This window comes from Hypoxylon trugodes (genome assembly GCF_022578975.1).
Source record: "Hypoxylon trugodes strain CBS 135444 unplaced genomic scaffold F4822scaffold_3, whole genome shotgun sequence".
NCBI classification, from domain to species: Eukaryota; Fungi; Ascomycota; class Sordariomycetes; order Xylariales; family Hypoxylaceae; genus Hypoxylon; species Hypoxylon trugodes.
Genome location: NW_026250018.1, coordinates 3,587,571 through 3,604,591, shown reverse-complemented (window position 1 = coordinate 3,604,591; position 17,021 = coordinate 3,587,571). Strand labels below are relative to the sequence as shown.

At 47.3% G+C, this 17,021-nt stretch overlaps 6 protein-coding genes across 6 annotated transcripts; 5 read left to right on the top strand and 1 right to left on the bottom strand.

The window, feature by feature from the left end:
- The first annotated feature begins 12 nt into the window (after positions 1-12).
- F4822DRAFT_188712 (uncharacterized protein) lies at positions 13-1,961 on the top strand. Its single transcript, XM_051453525.1, has 5 exons — positions 13-488; positions 556-662; positions 713-1,516; positions 1,563-1,828; positions 1,904-1,961. Coding segments are annotated over exons 1-5 (1,446 nt in total). The 5' UTR covers positions 13-221; the 3' UTR covers positions 1,906-1,961.
- Positions 1,908-2,923, top strand: F4822DRAFT_188709 (uncharacterized protein). Its single transcript, XM_051453524.1, has 2 exons — positions 1,908-2,525; positions 2,595-2,923. Exons 1-2 carry the CDS (start codon positions 2,045-2,047, stop codon positions 2,615-2,617), a joined length of 504 nt encoding a protein of 167 aa, XP_051317312.1. The 5' UTR covers positions 1,908-2,044; the 3' UTR covers positions 2,618-2,923.
- Positions 2,924-5,660: 2,737 nt separating this feature from the next.
- Positions 5,661-8,117, top strand: F4822DRAFT_397032 (uncharacterized protein). The gene is made up of 3 exons (XM_051457591.1): positions 5,661-6,431; positions 6,511-6,667; positions 6,741-8,117. Exons 1-3 carry the CDS (start codon positions 6,080-6,082, stop codon positions 7,564-7,566), a joined length of 1,335 nt encoding a protein of 444 aa, XP_051317311.1. The 5' UTR covers positions 5,661-6,079; the 3' UTR covers positions 7,567-8,117.
- Positions 8,118-8,468: 351 nt separating this feature from the next.
- On the top strand, positions 8,469-10,839 carry F4822DRAFT_188677 (FMN-dependent dehydrogenase-domain-containing protein). Its single transcript, XM_051453523.1, has 4 exons — positions 8,469-9,955; positions 10,017-10,240; positions 10,411-10,504; positions 10,724-10,839. The coding sequence occupies exons 1-2, from the start codon at positions 8,596-8,598 to the stop codon at positions 10,181-10,183; spliced, it is 1,527 nt and encodes a 508-aa protein (XP_051317310.1). The 5' UTR covers positions 8,469-8,595; the 3' UTR covers positions 10,184-10,240; positions 10,411-10,504; positions 10,724-10,839.
- Positions 10,570-12,136, top strand: F4822DRAFT_427388 (uncharacterized protein; the record flags this gene model as incomplete). The annotated part of the gene is made up of 3 exons (XM_051460726.1): positions 10,570-11,246; positions 11,335-11,553; positions 11,617-12,136. The coding sequence occupies 3 exons, from the start codon at positions 10,570-10,572 to the stop codon at positions 12,134-12,136; spliced, it is 1,416 nt and encodes a 471-aa protein (XP_051317309.1).
- Positions 12,137-12,344: 208 nt separating this feature from the next.
- Positions 12,345-16,422, bottom strand: F4822DRAFT_397029 (sterol-sensing domain of SREBP cleavage-activation-domain-containing protein). Its single transcript, XM_051457590.1, has 2 exons — positions 13,938-16,422; positions 12,345-13,879 (listed from the first exon to the last, which is right to left on the bottom strand). The coding sequence occupies exons 1-2, from the start codon at positions 16,084-16,086 to the stop codon at positions 12,927-12,929; spliced, it is 3,102 nt and encodes a 1,033-aa protein (XP_051317308.1). The 5' UTR covers positions 16,087-16,422; the 3' UTR covers positions 12,345-12,926.
- Positions 16,423-17,021: the final 599 nt, after the last annotated feature.

The following is a 17,021-nucleotide window of genomic DNA, read 5'->3' as shown; positions in this document are numbered from 1 at the left end:
AATATAATGAGTGAGCTGAGTACTCGAGGCGCAGTTGCGCACTTGAAATCGCACATCTGCGAACCTCAAGAAAATACTATTGCCTACCCTGACTCAAACATTGTCCTGATTTTAACCATGCATACCTTCCCCATAATGACATTGTTATGCTTTGTCTTCAATCACTACTATTCTTTTCCTAAGCCCAAACATAAAATTATAAAATATCATTAGTCGTCACTATGGGGATTTCGAATGACTTTGGTAGTCTTGTGGTGGGAATGGGTACTGGGTTTGAGAAGGAATCAACCCGGGCACCACAACACGATGAGCTTGAAGAACTCATTAGGGATATCATTTGCTACGCGCCATGGGACGAGGATAACCTATATGACCGTTTGATGGACCGCGCAGTCTATCGCGAGGGCTACGACCAATGTACCATGCGGAATTACGCTAGTTATCTCTCCAAGTTGATGCAAACTGCCTATGGATTACCTAGAGATAATGTAAGTCTTGCGGCAATCTACTCGCGTAGTTGATAAGTAGGTAGTTTAACCTAACTTATTGGTATAGTCCGTCAGCCGTTTGCGTTCGAACCGTTCGGTTCAATACGAAATCCCGAAACATACACATTCGTGTCCAAGCTTAACGGACGGGTCAACTCTATCCGAGCCCTCTCAGTGAGTCCATGATATGACAGCAATGACTAAGCTAACCCTTGATTCCTAAGGGCCCCACGGCGTGTTCCCGCTCCTATACGTATGAGACCAGCAATGGGAGCTATGAAAGCTACCGTTAACCACCAAGCGACACTCCCTAATACGAACGCCCAATATCCACTGGATGATAAAAATGCACAGAACGGCGCTGTTGACTATACCAGTGGAGGTGATGAGGATTCAATGGGAATTGACGATGCACAGGGCCTTGAAGGCAATAGTTCGGCTCAGCCCCACGAGGAGAATGATTTCAGCCCCCCAAATACTGGAACCCCTATGAGTACATCTTCTGAGGACGAAGACGAATATGAGGAAGAGGAGGGAGAAGAAGAAGATGATGGCGATGATGAGTCCGAGGAAGACCCGATTGAAAGTTTGCATGACGCCATCAGACAGGTGTTCTTGCTCAATACAGGAGTAGCCGAAAGAGTGATCGACCATTTGAATAACCTCCCACCTGATCGCAGAGCGGAAGTGTACGGCTATGAGGCCGTTTCGTCACACTCTCCCGGTAGACCACGAAGTGGAGGTAATTCAACATCGTTTTCCGATAAACCTAAAGCTAGGAAACGGAAGCGTATCGGGACCTCTCCCAGCGGTTCGGCCCAAGATCATGTACACGAGAGTGATGACGAAGAGAACCACGTTCGCGTCAGCCGTCGCTCGTCTAAAAACCAACCCGGCATAAGAAAATTTGCTTGTGGCTTCCATCTCCTTGATGCAAGCAAATATTGTACTGGAAGCACCCTAGGTATAACCCCGACACAGTATAGAACTTGTGCTGGTCCCGGGTTTGAAACGATCAACCATTATAAGTCAGTATATCTACCTATCTAGTAACTCAGAGTTAACTCGTTGAAGGCGACACTTAGGGCGCAAACACGTTCTACACCAGTGCTCCCGATGTGGAAGTATCTTCAAGAAACCAGGGGACCTCCAAGTCCACTTAGCCCAAGATCAAAGGTGCGACGTAACCCCATTTGAACCAAGAAACGATATGTCGCAGAATAAGTGGGAAGATGTGCAGGAAGCCTTTGAGAATCCAAATGGCGTTTATGATGATAAGGAGCGATGGTTTCGTGTTTGGGACAAATTGTTCCCCGGTGTACCAAGACCTCCCGAGCCTTGTAAGTTATAGGTTATACACCCGATGACCTAGCTGTCCTCCCATGCGAATATCAAATTTCAACTGTACTTACTAGAGGCGTCTAGACTATGGGGTTCCTCACCGCGTTGCGCTCACTAGGTTTTGTGAGATCTTCAATGGAATCTTAACCGATAACCCACGGATCTCCCAGGATCCCGACTTACGGGCCTACATAGATGCAGCGCTGGCTACTGCTATGGAAGTAGTCAACCAAAGTGCGCCGCCTTTGGAATCAGAAGTTAATGGTCGAAGTGCCCCCCCGATGCCGGAGCAAGCGCCAACACTCAATAACGGCGTGCTAGATGTCGCCTTCAATACGAACCAGGGAAACAATCCAACTGTTAATACGTACAGCATATCTAATATTACCGTAAACACCGCCGACCATGAGACGACGCTCTTAGGACCGGAACGTAGCGTTCCCAATACTTCATTCTCGTCAACGCAACCAATATTGAATAATGGCGTCTTGAATCTGGCTTCTAGTGTACATCAAGAGGATGGCATGCGTACCGTTACACCCGAAGGGTCTCCTACGGTTAGGCCAATACCTCCGGCCACCGCAGATCCCGCTATAGGACCGGCCTATCATGGCAATGAAGCAGATCCTAATGATGAAATTATTGTAGACCCACTTCTACAGCAATTGATCGACGATTATTACACTGGTGGTAATGGTGAGCATCTCTAGCAATGCCTTAGCATGATTATATCGCCTCCTCAGATGTTCCTAACGTTTTATATAGAGGACCAAAATGCCATTCTCTAAGTGTAATCACCAGCCGCTAGGTTTGCTAGTCAACTACTTACATTCTCACCCGTCGATTAAGCCACGAGCACATATAAGGATATCAGAACCAGATGGGTAGGGATTTAAGGAATGCGCTACGGCTTAAGTTCTGATTTTAGGATGGAGTGGATGAATGACGCTAGGATACCCCCTTTTTATTTATTGGCTTTCACATCCCCTTAGGGATATATCATATTAATCGCCTTTTTTGCTCTCAAATACTAAGCTAAACCGTAGAGAATTCCTTGTCTTTACCCATACTGGAATGGCTAAGAGGTCATCAATGAAGAGGTGCCTCTACGTGAACGTAGAAGGAGCGTTGCCAGACTTATCTAGGTCAGACTGGCCCCCGATCTAAAGAAGGACCGTCTATATAGCATATTTAGCTATAATTATATCCCATAGATAGGCCAGATAGAATGCCGTTGGCGTTGATCATCGAGGCGTTAGTGTTAACCACTAAGCGATTGTCCAGCGACGATCTCATCGTCACATATCTTTAAATAACCAAGACAGAGAATCCGCTTCCACTATTAAGGATTGAGCTGCTATGCGTATAACATATGGAATGAAGATGATGATAAATCGCAATGGCTTTGATCTGGAATACTAATCAGTTGGCCATTACAATGCTGACGCAGTACCCTGGCTGTGTCTACCATCACCTACCTACCTGGGTAGCTATGTACGAGCCGCACCATATCTCGAGGGTACTCCTAGTCCTTGGGTCCATAGATAATGTTAAAGGAGGCTATGGGTTGGAATAGTCCTTCGGTGTAGAATTCATCACATAGTTAAAACTCGAAACATCAAAACCCATGGCATGGTAAGGGATGAGCCTCGATGAAATACGGCGTTTGTGCCGTCGACCCGGAAGAGAACCCTGATAGGACTTATCAAAATGTTGAGCGCGGGATCGGAATTTATCCGAGTATACCTGGTATCTATACCCTGACGTTGGATTCGATGTACGCAATCATCTCTTAACTCCTATAGTCAAAAGTTCGAAAATCCGAGAATCCTAGCAGCGTAGCGTGACGTTAATCGCAAGGCGCAGTTCTAACAGACAAGTTTCATCTATGTGATTATGTTGGGAATCCAGATCTGAGCCTCCGAATCGCGATGATCTAGATATGATATTCCCGTTGCCGAACCCATAAAGCGAGCTGTCCACTGATGTGCATTTGGCAGGATTGAAATGCGGCGCACAACCCTTAGTCATTCGTACCGTAAGAACGGCTTGTAAGTATTATCCTACCTTTTGTAGATAAATGGGTTGCATCTAAAACACCTGTCAACTTACGGCCATGGACAAATCATGTGGTCCAAAGAGTCTAGATGACGACGGCGTTTTTCTGTTTGGTCATCTAGACTAATATTTCTATTTTAAGAGTCTGGAGCCGGGAGGACGTTCAATCATGTAACTCACCTATTACCCGCTAAGTGTTTCACTTCTGGCCGAAGAGGTGCCTTTGCGCAAAATCCACTGCGACCTACTCGGGTTGGTAATAAGGCATTTTATTTGGTCTCGTCATTTCTCAGCAATGGCAGACCCAGTACCTTTATATCCGTGTTTAATGGCGACGATGGGGGTTGTAGCGTAGTGTAGCTGTAGGCAGGCTGGATTTTGGCGGTCAAAGCTGACGAGTTATGTGCGTCTTGTTCCCCATCGCTGATCTTGCTCTCCTTGAACTAACGGAGTCCCATCCTGTTCGCCAGTTTTCTTGGCAGCAATGTCACGCGAAAACGTTCTAATGGTGCACCAAGTAAAATGTTTAGATGTTCTAGAAGGACAAAAGAGTGAAGTAAAGTTGAGATGAAGCTATGGAGAGCCAAGATAAAAGTTGTTCCGTTTCATAATATCCATGGATTATATAATAGGAATATAGTAGCGTATACTATCATGACTTACATACTCCGAGTCACTCCACTTAGTCATGAATAAAAAGTCCCGCACAACTTGATGGCGCCGAGTTGCCAGCTGGAATAAAATAAGAAAATACATAAAAAAGCACAAAAAGCATTCAAAATCTGACCAGATTGCATAATTCGGTCCCGACGGCATGGTCCGTCATTAATGACTAAATTTATGTCAGACGAGCGACACCAAGGAAGGCGATTTTCGGCAGATCGTGCTTTTTTCCCAATCCTTCGCTCTGTGGGGTAAGCTTGCATAATTCTTTTCCTTTTTCTCTTTTCTTTTTTTCTTTTTCGTTGTAGATTGTCCGGAGTTCATTATCACCATCCATGTACGCCTCTACGCCGCTATCCCACTGCAGCTTGCTTGTTGACCGGGTATCAATGCGTTACCTCCCCCTCCCCTCCACAGTTACAGAGTTGCACAATCTAAAGTGGCGACACAAGTAGTTCGCCATTGCCAAGTGGCCAAAGAAGTCCCAGCCTGATCTGGTCCGCAGATGTAACCCCGGCTGAATACCTTTGGGTAGGGCCAAGGACCGCTCTGGTTCGGAACCGCTAAAACACTTACACTAAACCCCAGATCTTCTTCATCCCTGAGCTTCCTCTTATCCACAACGAATAGCTGGCTACGGGTATGCGATGTACCTTATCGCGCCATGTGGTAGGTAGGTGTACTTGCGACAGTATGGATATTCGTACGTTATTGTGGCTCGTAGGTCTTAGCTTTCGCGAGGAAGAGGACATCGTTGGACAATGCCCATCGGGTCAACCGAGGGGGGCCCGTCTACTATTATTGTAAGAAAGAATTGGGACGAGTGACGCAAAACGTCTCCGTGAAGAGTAGGTATTGCCTACTTGGTCGGTAGAATAGTCGTCCCATCTACCAAACTGGAACCCCTCCAGCTCGGCGATAATAATGTTGAGGAAACTGATTGGTGTGTTGGGACGGACGAATCGACAGGTTCATGGGTTTATGGGGTTCATGGGGGGGTGTTTGGGTTGGATTGGTCATCATCATCATATACTCCATCTACGTATACATATTACCTAGTATCCATGAAATGTGATATAATACATACCTAAGGTACCTAAGTAGATTGGTATTATATGTATGTGTGATGTGAACTTGCTTACCTGCCTGAGCATTTTCCCTTATGAGAACAGAAAGAGAGTATATGTGAACACACGGCGGGAACTCCGCCCCAATCTGACGTTGTACATATCACCCTTTAGGGTCTCATCCAGTCATCCCAGGGTCTCATCAGCCATACTACAGAGGTGGGGATCTCGTCTCAGCTGAAGCCTCACTGGGTAGTTTCGATAGCCGGTCCCGGCAGGTAGCTCGCCGCACACGTTGCAGAGCTGTTTTTTTAAAAGCGGCTCGTCCGCAACCCCCCCCTACAGTTAACTGGTTCCTTCGGTCTTTTTCGGTTCTGACCTTTTTATTTTATTTTATTTCTTTGCTTCAATTTTTCTTATTTTTATTTACTTTTTATTTTAAATGGTCAATCGGCACCCAACATGATATTCGCCCTCAGGCTGGCTGGCATCCTGGGTTGCGCGATCACAGCATGTGCTACTGAAGCCAGCAGTAGTAGCGAACCCCACGCCGGCCGAAATGAAATTAATTCGAACGCTGAAGATGGTGGTATTGGAAATTGGGGTCCGGCCGATATCTCGATTGGTGTCGCAGGTATAGATCCTGAAGGATGGACGCCGAAACCGACTGCGCCGCCGGGGGCCAAGCCTTACGATCTCGAACTGCGGAGGAGGCAACGCACCACTGCTACCCCTACTACTACTATAGCTACAACAGCTATCACTACTTCAGCTTCAACTGATACATGCGGTTATCCATTAGATAATCTAAGTGGTAAGTAGCATTCTGGTTCATGACTATGTTATAGCCTCGCCCCCCAATTATGAGGAGCTCGTCGCTTACCTCATACTAGAGCCCGTCGTCAGTTGTACAGGCAGTAATTATTGTTATGCGAATGCGCGATATGGCGCTGCAGGATGTTGTAGTTCAGCAAACCGTCGCGATTGTATAGTACCGACGACATGTATCGAGTCACAACCAACGGCGACGAATGCGAGGACTCTGGCGTGGTAAGCTTGCGATTAATTATCTCACTTACCCCTCTTCTCTCACTGTGAAGTGTTTCAACTAACCCGAGATAAGCACCGATGCGACGGCTCCACGATGCATGACATATTTATACGCAGCAAATTTCGGCGAGTTTTTGGATGGATTTAGTTTTCTAGCATGTGGGACGAGTGCAGGATCAAGTTCAATCGCGCCGCCTCAATCATCTGCGACGACAACGAGTGACAGCAGTACTACATCTAGCGATGCGACATCATCCGATACATCTACAGCAACATCCGCATCACCGAGCAGCACATCTTCGACACCACCAATTGTCGCAGCAAGTACTAGCTCAGGGAATCGAACGGGAGCTATCGTAGGAGGGGTAATCGGTGGAGTAGCAGGATTGGCGCTGATCGCCGCCGCGATCATATTATGTCTACGCTACCGCAAGCGCAAAGCAGCACAAGCAAACGAAGTCGAAAAATCGCCAGTCTACCCCGACCGAGACTTCGGCGTCGCCAGCGTGTATCCCGGCGGCTTGCCCGAACCAGTATACACATCAGATTTCTACGGCGAGCTACCGCCGTCGATGCTCCAATCGCATTACAGTGTAGCGGGTTACCCGCCACCACAGACGAATTACGAGCCCGTGGCTATACCACCGGATATCCAGAGACAGAGACAGTCGCGATATACGAATACGACGAATATGTTCTCACCGGTGTCGCCGAAGCCGAATGATGATGATAATATAGTATCGCCGATTTCACCCGGCGATCAATTGAATCCTGCGGATGATCCCGCGTCGTATACGTGGATATCGAATCCGACACCACCGCCTCAGTCGGAATACTCCCAATTTAGTCCCCCGCCGCCCGCGCATTTTAATTCATACCGGCCATATCCGGGGACATAAGCAATATACATAAGTTCACCAACAACGAAGAACATTTTAACACTGTTAACAGAGCGATGAAGCTCTTCTATCAATACCGAGGCATTGGGATGGGTCTGGGTGTAATGGGGTCGGGTCAGGTCAGGGAGGTATGGCATGTATATATTTGGGATGGTTGAAGGCATTTTTATTCCCAGGTTCTGGCGTTCCGGTGGTCCGTGAACGCATATGATACCTGTTGATTTTTCTCATAAGCAGAAATCTACCTAGGCAAAGGATACCTAGGAAACGAGAGGGGTGAGGTCTAATAGGGACTCTCTTCAATCAACATCAGGCGGGGGTGGAAACTGAATCTCAAAAAGTAGCTCTCTAAAGGAGTGTTCATTTGTTAACGAATTTACGAGTTAGGAGTCGATGAGCCCCTCTCTGTGGTCTGTCTCTCTTTGTCTTGTTTCCTAGGTGGTTGAAAACAAGGCTGGATCGAACTCGGGCATTGTTCATATTAGAGTATCTAGGTAGCTAGAGTCGAGACAGCCAATTTTATCGTAGCCTCTTTCGAGGGCAAACTGAAAGATACTAAAGGTATGATGCATTGTCGATCTGATAGTACATAATACTAACGAGATAAGGAGACAATCCAATCAAATCTATTGTTTAGTAATAGAAGCTTGCCCACATAAAGTACCGGGGCTATAGCACATGCGGGCTCGGTAATGAACGAGATATCGTGAGGAGCCGAACCGTGGAGAGACCCCAGACCGGTCGAATCGGGAAGACGATGTGGGGAAGCTATCATTAACACCGCTTCTCCAAGCCTCGGTCCCAATTTTACCGATTTCTAGGGACTTGAAGAACAGACATATATATAGTAAGAGGATATCCATTATTTCGAATTGAAGCTAAAGTATAGGTATTAGTATATTGATTCATAGGGAGAGGGAAGGTATACATCTATCTTCGTATATCTCGAGAGTTAGGGTATAGCGATTTACTGATAACCGAGGTTACCTGTGTGGTTCACAAAAGTTAACTTAACAGAGAGGGAGCGAAATGGGCGTAGAAAACCCTGAAAAGGCGACACGACCAATAAGCGTGGATGAGATATCCCGTCACACATCATCTGAAGATCTTTGGCTCGTCGTCGACGGCATAGTTTACGACCTCACCCAATTCCTACCGGAACACCCCGGAGGCCCCACCATACTTCTACAATACGCTGGGCGCGACGCAACAGCCGCCTACTCGGAAGTCCACTCGCCGTCCCTAATCCAAACCTCACTTCCAGCATCAAGTCGTATCGGAGTCTTAGACAAAACCACCATTACCGAAGAATGGGCCAAACCACCACCACAAGCTCGCGGTTCACCTCGTAAGACAGTCGAAAAACCGCCTCTAGATACTCTCATCAACGCGCGCGACTTCGAAATCGCAGCTAAAGCTAGTTTTACTCCGAAGGCGTGGGCGTTCGTATCATCCGCTGCGACGGATTGCCTAACCAAGGAGCGAAACGGGTCTACGTATAACGACATCATACTGCGACCACGGGTTTTGAAAGATGTCAGGAATGTCGATGTGGGCACGGCGATACTAGGGCACCATATAAAAGCGCCGATATTCTGTGCGCCGACGTCAATGGGGAGGATTTTCCACCCCGAGGGTGAGCGGGAGTTAGGTCGTGGATGTCAACGCTTAGGCATTCCGCAATGTGTGTCAACTAGTTGTTCTTACTCCTTGCCGGAGGTCATGGATGCTGTTGAAGGCGAAGCACGGGAGACGAATAGCGAGTTGGGTGCGGTTCCTGTGTTCTTTCAACTATATGTGGATAGGAATCGGGGTAAATCAGAGAAACTTCTCCAGATGGTGAGGGAACGCGGGGTCAAGGCCATATTCGTAACCATTGACGCGCCGGTGATTGGGAAAAGAGAGGCGGACGAGCGAGTCAAATCGGATGAAAACTTGCGGGCTCCTATGTCTGGTGCGCAGGCGAAGAATGATAAAAAGGGTGGGGCACTAGGGAGGCTGATGGGTAATTTCATCGATGCGTCGCTGACATGGGACGATGTTGCCTGGGTACGGAAGCATGCTCCAGGTTTACCAATCGTGTTGAAAGGTATCCAGACAGCGGCAGATGCCGTAAAAGCGATGGAAATTGATGTCAATGCAATATATCTCACGAACCATGGAGGAAGAAGTTTGGATACATCACCAGCGACGGTATTAGTGCTATTGGAGCTGCAGAAGTGCTGTCCACAGATCTTTGACAAGATGGAGGTATATATAGACGGGGGAATCACGAGAGGCACGGATATCTTCAAGGCACTATGCCTAGGAGCTAGGGCAGTGGGCATTGGTCGAGGGTTTCTGTTTTCTTTGAATTATGGGAAGGAGGGCATTGAACATTTCATCAACAGTGAGTACAGCTACTCGCGGCGAATAGAGTCGAAGGTGATACTAACTACATCGGTGTGCAGTTCTTGTTGACGAGTTGGTGACTACCATGCAGATGTGCGGTATCACTAGTCTTGATCAAGTCCATCCGGGACTACTACATACAGGCGCCGTCGACCATCTGGTTCCTGGATCAGAAGAACATCCATACGCCAAGTGGAGGCCGAAGTCCAGGAGTAGTAGATTATGAAAAGGGGGTTTAAGAGGTTTTACGTGTAAATAATAGGTTTTTACCTAGTATCTTCGGGTACGTATTTACCATGGATAATCCCAAGATATGGCTGTTTGAATCGGAACCGCAAATGCCATATTATTGAACTGTTATCCTAATAGATTTTTTTCTTGCTTTCCTGTTGTCATGGTGTTTTCCCTAACTCCATCAACTTCTACAAATGCTTGCCAACTCCTTTGACATAGATAAAGCATCAATCGATCGCGCATGCTCGATTTACAGCACACTGGCAAAATCATCGTTATATTAGTTCAACGCCATCCAAAAGAAACCATCTAGGTATGTACACGACTTCTATATCCAATCAATCATCTCCCCATTATACAGCACCTCATCGCAAGAACATGGCGTCCCGTTCTAGCAAAAACCCCGAACCGCGAGATAACAGAAAAAATGACCCCCAAAATCAGCGTGACAAAAATACATACAACCAGAGACCACCCCGCGATTTCAATGAACCTCTGAATCATATTAATCGTGAAGCTAATAAAGATAGAGGCGGCGCTCCTTATTTGATTGCGGGATTCAACAAGCGTTCCGTCCCTTATCTCAACTGTTACATTGGCGGCTCGAATTCCAGATCCCCTCGCTGCTTCAGCATTAGTAACGAGGAAAGCTGGGACTCTGATGCCCCTCCCGACGATTCTAGTAGCGAGGAAAACCGGGATTCTAGCCACAGTGGTGAGGAAACTCAGAACCCCGAAGCTATCCCCGAACCCGACTCCAGCAATAAGGAAGGCGGCTCTGGCAGAAAGGCAGACCCACCTCCCCTTGACCTTGCTTCTAACGAGGAAAACTTGAGCCCCGACCCCGATAACAAGGAAGGCCGGAATAGCGAACCCTTCCCTGACTTTGATTCTGGTTCCAATCCTAGTGGGGACATGCCCGATTCCAAACCGACAGAAACCAGCGTTGAGGGCCAACCTCCTTCACAACCAACCATGAAAGGCAAACAAAACCACAATGGTTGGGGTGAAATAGACACTGGCGTTGTCTGCCTAATGGAGCACAAGGGAATTGCGTAAGTCTTCCATATTTCCCTATATCACCACCTTAACATATCCGCCCTCACGCTTAAACCCAACACATCCAACTAATCAACACCACAGGTTTGAGACAATCGCCGAAATCATCGACCGCAAAGTCGAAGAAGTAAAAGAGCGTTTCGAACAATTCAAGTCAGCCGCCGAAAAAAAAGGTGGCAGCCCCGAGAAAGGTGCCGAGAAACTCGCCGAATATGCGCAGGCTTTTCTAGAGGATTTACAGGCCTGGTCGCGGGAGAATTTCCCCAAGGCCGATTTCAAGGAAGGAGAGGAGTTGGACGCTGAGTAGGGCCTCACCGATCCCAATATCTCTAAATTGAAAAAAGCCTACGGCCTCGTTATTGCCAGTTACAAGCCGAAAGAGGCTGAAGTTGCGAAAAATAGCAAGGCCGGTGCTAGTGCTACCAAGGATAAAGAGAAAGAGAAAGAGAAAAAACCCGAGCAAACTGGTAAAAAAGACAAGGGAAAAGGAAAAGCCAAAGCTACCAACGCTGACAAACCTGACAATGCTGAAAACGCTGAAAACGCCGATAACACAAACAATAACACTGCCAACCCTTCCTCTGGCGACCCTCCCCCAAACAACCCCGAAGGCACGGCAAACCCCTACAACATGTCAGCCTACCACTACGACCTCCTCAGAAGCTGGGAGGAAGCATACACCGACACCAAGAGCCCCAAGCCTAGCGCCGCTCTCACGGACATCTTCACCGACTTCGACCTACACATTTTCGCCGTCCTCGAGGCGCGTATCCGCACTAACAAGTGGCTGCACCTCTCCGCCGACTTCGCGAACCTGACTGGCCGTGCGGTTGATTCGGAGATAATTCGTCAGCTTTTTGAGGGGGGTGAGGGTGGTAGTAAGTAAGGCACGGAAGATCAGAGGCAAGGCATATTTTATTGCTCTTGTCTTTGGTTATTTGTTCCTGTCTATTCCCTGAGGTTTGCGATTGTTTTACTAGGAGTGGTTCGTTGCGCGCGACGCAACGTTGAGTTGAGATGTGGGAAGAAACACTTAGTTGATGCTCGCCGAAAGAATAATCTCGTTCGATGCTCTCGTAGTCAATAAAACCACATCTGCGTTATTGTACCTATCCGTCCTTCGTGATATTGTGCGTATTAACAGTCACATAATACATAACCGGAAAATCTACTAGTTTACTATAATCAAAAACTCGCAACGACGACGCTCGAAGTAAGCGCCGCCAACCTTTATTCATTTCATTTAGAGGTGAGAGCTCTGGGTCTCGTATCTCGACATTGATAGCACACCAATAATTTGCCCCCTTGGCTTTCCTCTTTCCCTTTGCCCCATATCTATCTTGCAAGACCCTGTATGAAGGCCACCCGCCGCACCTATTTTTAGTTTCGTGTCGTTCCATATAAAAGCCAGCCCCGTCCAATGCCGTCCCTACCCGTGTCTATTTACCAAGAAATACCAAGCAGTAGAAGAAAAGAAGAATGAACGCCGCTACCTGTAAGCCCCGGGTTTCTATGTGACCCTTGAAGAACCGTGACCAGCCAGATTGTTAGACCTTATCCATGATGCAAGCCCATAATCTCATCCGGACCTAATAATCCGTTTCACCCCAACCGAATAAGTGATAATTTTTCGAAAATAATAAAAATGTGTATACATGCACAAGCGATCGTCAAAATTAGCAGTGAGGGCAATGGAGGGCAGGTTTGCCTCTGAGAGTCGACGGTCCCTTACGCCTGCGACTACTCAATGCTGGCATTCCATCTCCAGGTTGCGAGTCGTCTCCCGTCTCGAACCGTTCGTTGCCGACCATGATAACTTTGATCACATTGCTAAGCCCAACAGCTAAGCTAGCACGACCAATTCGAACCATTGGCCCAAGATTAGTGACGAATAGATGGCCATCATCTTCAATCTTGGGGCATAGTGGAAGAGTCTCCCAAGTCTCTTGCTTGCCAAAATGAGAGAACATCCATACCTCCCAATTGTCTTGGGGAATATGACCGTTCGTTTGTTGTGTGGAGTGGTGACGACGTCGAAGTCCGCTGAACTGTTGGAGGGGTTGGTGGTCTACATGACCATCCGCTCTAGATTTCTCGCCCATATTTCTTCTAATGCCGACCATGATCCCAGAGGCCAAAGTATCCCATAAACCGGGATTCTTAATAACCCGTTTCGATACCTTAGCCCTTTGCCAGGGACAACATGTTTTCCTCGTGGGGGATGTCGGGTCACAGAAACAAAGAGACTCTCCTTCATTTTGCGGGCTGTACGTTTGTACCACTAGGTCTCGACTGTAAGCATTGAGATATGCCAATGTGAAGCTCCACAACGCAACCGAGCCACATCGCATCCGCCGTGGCCTCGAATGAAAGCATTTGAGGCTTTTCGGTTGAATTGGGTCTACCTGAAAGGTGTGAATCGCTCTTAGAGTTTGTGAATCTACTAGATCCACAGTTCGAGACCGTATAATCAAAAAGAACCCCAACTCTGGCAAGGCTTGGATCGAAATTAACTCGCGCTCCGCCAAACTGCCCATATTGACTACCTCCGAGGTCCAGCTGATACCTTCTTGAGTAGCAAGACGAACTTGACCATCACGAGTTGATGCCATGACTTGAGCTGGGAATCCTTAATAGTAGTTAGCATTACTAAAGTCCATCATACAAGTATAACAAGATTCACTCACCCTTTTCCGAAAGAGAGTCCACAGAAACAATCGTACTCTCTTTCGTAATCATGTAACTCGAGGGTTTAGCTTGATCTGTTCTTAGCTCGGTGATGACACCATCCCGCCTAATGAGTAGCAAAGGGGGGATAGCCGTAGTATCGTCGGCGACAAAGAAGAAAGCTTCTGGCTTATGTCGGTCTGGCTCTGCCCTAATCGTAGGACCCCACCGATGCTTAACCAAGTGCCACAGCATAACTTTATCCGAAGTTAGGAGAGCCAACCAATGAGATTCATCGTCGATGCACATGGCTAGAATTGGAAATGGGATGATCGAAGTATCCTCGCTTTCGCCTAACACGTAACTATCGCCACCAGATTTGATATCCCAGACCCGGACAACCCGGTCCAAGCCAACGGACACGAGATGGCCATCCGAGCAAGCTGAAAGTAAGGCAACATCCAGTGCATGGCCTCGACTCAGGGTCTTAACCGAGAGGAGTGGTTCACCAGCTGGGCCGCCGGTTCCCGATGAATCTGCTAATTCATCCCATAAAAGATAGTTCATCAATAGCCAAACCGCTGCTGCAATGACAGTTACGGTGGTTATAAATGAAGCCGATCGATTACGCATAAAGTCGTAAACAGCTGGTGGGAACAACGGCTCGGTGGCAGAAAGATTTCGGTCCGACCCTTTCAGGACAAATATGGTAGGATGGAAAACCTTTGCAATATAGCTATAAGCATCGGGTTTCACGACTTGGATGAGTTCTCGAGCTGTCTCATGGTCTTGAAGGCCTAGCCACGATGCCGGACTCCTACCTTGGTGAACTTCTGTTAGAGCCGAGGATAATGATGGATCCTTGTATTTGGGAGAGATATGGATCGCCCGACTTAACGCCCTGATTACGTTTTCATTTTCGAAAAAGTGCCACTGAGCAATGAGAACAAAACCCACCATGACAATAGTGCCAGCGATACGTGTCGACATGGCGATCTTACCCTGTAGCATCGCATCCATCCATGTCTGACGCGACCGTGTTTCCGAAGCAGAGCGATGGGATCTAATTGATGCCTTCGCGAGTGCATCGCTAAGCTCAGTCCGCCGTACGTCGACACTCAGTACTGAGAGGAAGAAAGTCGATAGGTAGAAGAAGTCAAAAATCAATGCAATTGCCGCGAAGGTGCAAAATGCCGAGACACCCGGTGAAACAATTTTTGACAGGCCATATAAGATGAGCAGATTTTGGGCCACGCTAGTAAGTGCGACATGACCTGTCTCACCAAAAGCATGACCGATTCTATTGCTCGTGTTGTCTTCAGAAGGGGTGAGGATAACGGCATTGATGAGTCGAAAAACATTTTCAAGGCTCATAGAAAATATTACAACCGGATATCCCAAGCGAGGTATTCTTGAAAGATCGATCTTCAGTATGGCGCATATAGTAAAGCTCGATAGGATGGCGAGTAAAATCTGTGCTATAACTGTGACCATCAATCCCACTTTCGACTTAACGGCCCGTAACTTAGACAGACTGATCAAGAAGTAAATGAGAACAAGGGAATATGCTATTCCTAAAAGAAGCATGTCTTGAGATGACATGGGACGGAATTGAAACTCGTATAATTCGCTAGTTCTTTCATCCGAAGAATATTCAAAGATATCCCAAGTATCAGTTATTTTGTTTTTGAGAGCTTGAACCCTTTCTTGCCACATACGACCGACCGGGGAGTCTCGATGATGGACGAGTGTAATAACGAGAGCATCAGCAGCGACGAGTCGGCGATCCTGGAAGCGTTTCCCACTGAAGACAGTTGAATGTCTTAGTGTTACATTGACTGATGTTGGTTGCGATTTTCGTTCATTTGCTGTTTCAATGATATCATCGTCCTGTTCTATGTTCTCTGCGGAGCACAACCAGTATTGAAGTGGAGACTGAAAGAACCAAGACTCATTTGTCAAGCCATTAACGACATGATAAGCGTCGCGTTGTGTGGGTGTAAGGTCTGTAGTTGTAGCATTTATCGGGTCGAGATCGTCGACAATCGGTCGCCTCGGATTGAAATTGATAGTCGGACCGAGGAGTTCATCTTGAAGCTCTAAAGCGCTGAGTAAGACGTTTCTATTGAGGGCTTCGAAATAATTGCCATGGACCCATATCGACCGCATAATAACATCGGGCTCGACTCTGTTCTTATCGTCCAGAGGTAGTGTATCGGTCCAAGCATGTTCAGGGAGGATGGAGGCGCCGTTGGTAACGTCGGTGGTATATAGGAACGGGAAGGGATATATAAGAAAGGCAGCGACGGCGACGGAAACCAATAAAGTTGCTACGACGTGACTGGCGGCATATCTTCCGTATCGCGCAAAGGCGCCGCGGAATGGATGGTTTGGTGGTAGCACAGGAGCTTCGGTAGTTCTACAATTGCCTCGTCAATTGAACTGTAGGTGAGCAAACAAGACGGGACGGAGCTCAACGTACCCTCTCAAAGGATAGAGGAGATACCAGATCATCCTTCATACACGCAAAGGGCAGTTACTAGCTTGAAAGCTGCCCACGATAACTCGGCGCGCAGGGCGAAGGGAGGCAGGTGGCCTTTTGTTAGGTCACAGGAGGGGCGCATTATACTCTCTAAGTATCACATGCGAAAAGAAGACGGCGGATCCCGGAAAGAAATCGACAAAGACGTATATATAATCGGGATGTATGCAGTCAAGATTTAGATAGGTAAAGTAAAATGGTATCTATTGGAGTTGTCTAGACATGGTGGTTTCGCTGCGGGAAATCTAGGTAATGTAGGTAATGTATTGTAAATAATGAGATGGAGACCGGAAAACCGATGTAGGAACTTGTTGAAAGTGAAAGGAGACGCATCGGGCATGGAGACGCTATTTCGAACTTCGTATTTCATAACCATAACAAGAAATGGGTTAGTGAAGTTGAAGTGCCAATAGAAAAGATGCTGAGATGCTAGAAGAGGACTAGATTGACGCCGCCGTGTTAGAGCGCTTTCCCACTGTCTCGCGCTTAACTTGACCGAGTCAAGTGTAGATCCCCCATCCGATGGATGTGCGTAATAGATCATGTACCTAAAGGTGTAAAA

Bases quoted from the DNA above. Each gene is read 5' to 3' on its own strand.
- F4822DRAFT_188712 (XM_051453525.1), top strand. From the start codon at position 222: ATGGGGATTTCGAATGACTTTGGTAGTCTTGTGGTGGGAATGGGTACT. The intron at 489-555 runs GTAAGTCTTGCG...TTATTGGTATAG, and splicing joins ATGGATTACCTAGAGATAAT to TCCGTCAGCCGTTTGCGTTC. The intron at 663-712 runs GTGAGTCCATGA...TTGATTCCTAAG, and splicing joins ACTCTATCCGAGCCCTCTCA to GGCCCCACGGCGTGTTCCCG.
- F4822DRAFT_188677 (XM_051453523.1), top strand. From the start codon at position 8,596: ATGGGCGTAGAAAACCCTGAAAAGGCGACACGACCAATAAGCGTGGAT. The intron at 9,956-10,016 runs GTGAGTACAGCT...ATCGGTGTGCAG, and splicing joins CATTGAACATTTCATCAACA to TTCTTGTTGACGAGTTGGTG.
- F4822DRAFT_397029 (XM_051457590.1), bottom strand. From the start codon at position 16,086: ATGCGGTCGATATGGGTCCATGGCAATTATTTCGAAGCCCTCAATAGA. The intron at 13,880-13,937 runs GTGAGTGAATCT...ACTACTATTAAG, and splicing joins GGACTCTCTTTCGGAAAAGG to GATTCCCAGCTCAAGTCATG.
- F4822DRAFT_188709 (XM_051453524.1), top strand. From the start codon at position 2,045: ATGGAAGTAGTCAACCAAAGTGCGCCGCCTTTGGAATCAGAAGTTAAT. The intron at 2,526-2,594 runs GTGAGCATCTCT...CGTTTTATATAG, and splicing joins TTATTACACTGGTGGTAATG to AGGACCAAAATGCCATTCTC.
- F4822DRAFT_397032 (XM_051457591.1), top strand. From the start codon at position 6,080: ATGATATTCGCCCTCAGGCTGGCTGGCATCCTGGGTTGCGCGATCACA. The intron at 6,432-6,510 runs GTAAGTAGCATT...ACCTCATACTAG, and splicing joins TCCATTAGATAATCTAAGTG to AGCCCGTCGTCAGTTGTACA. The intron at 6,668-6,740 runs GTAAGCTTGCGA...ACCCGAGATAAG, and splicing joins AATGCGAGGACTCTGGCGTG to CACCGATGCGACGGCTCCAC.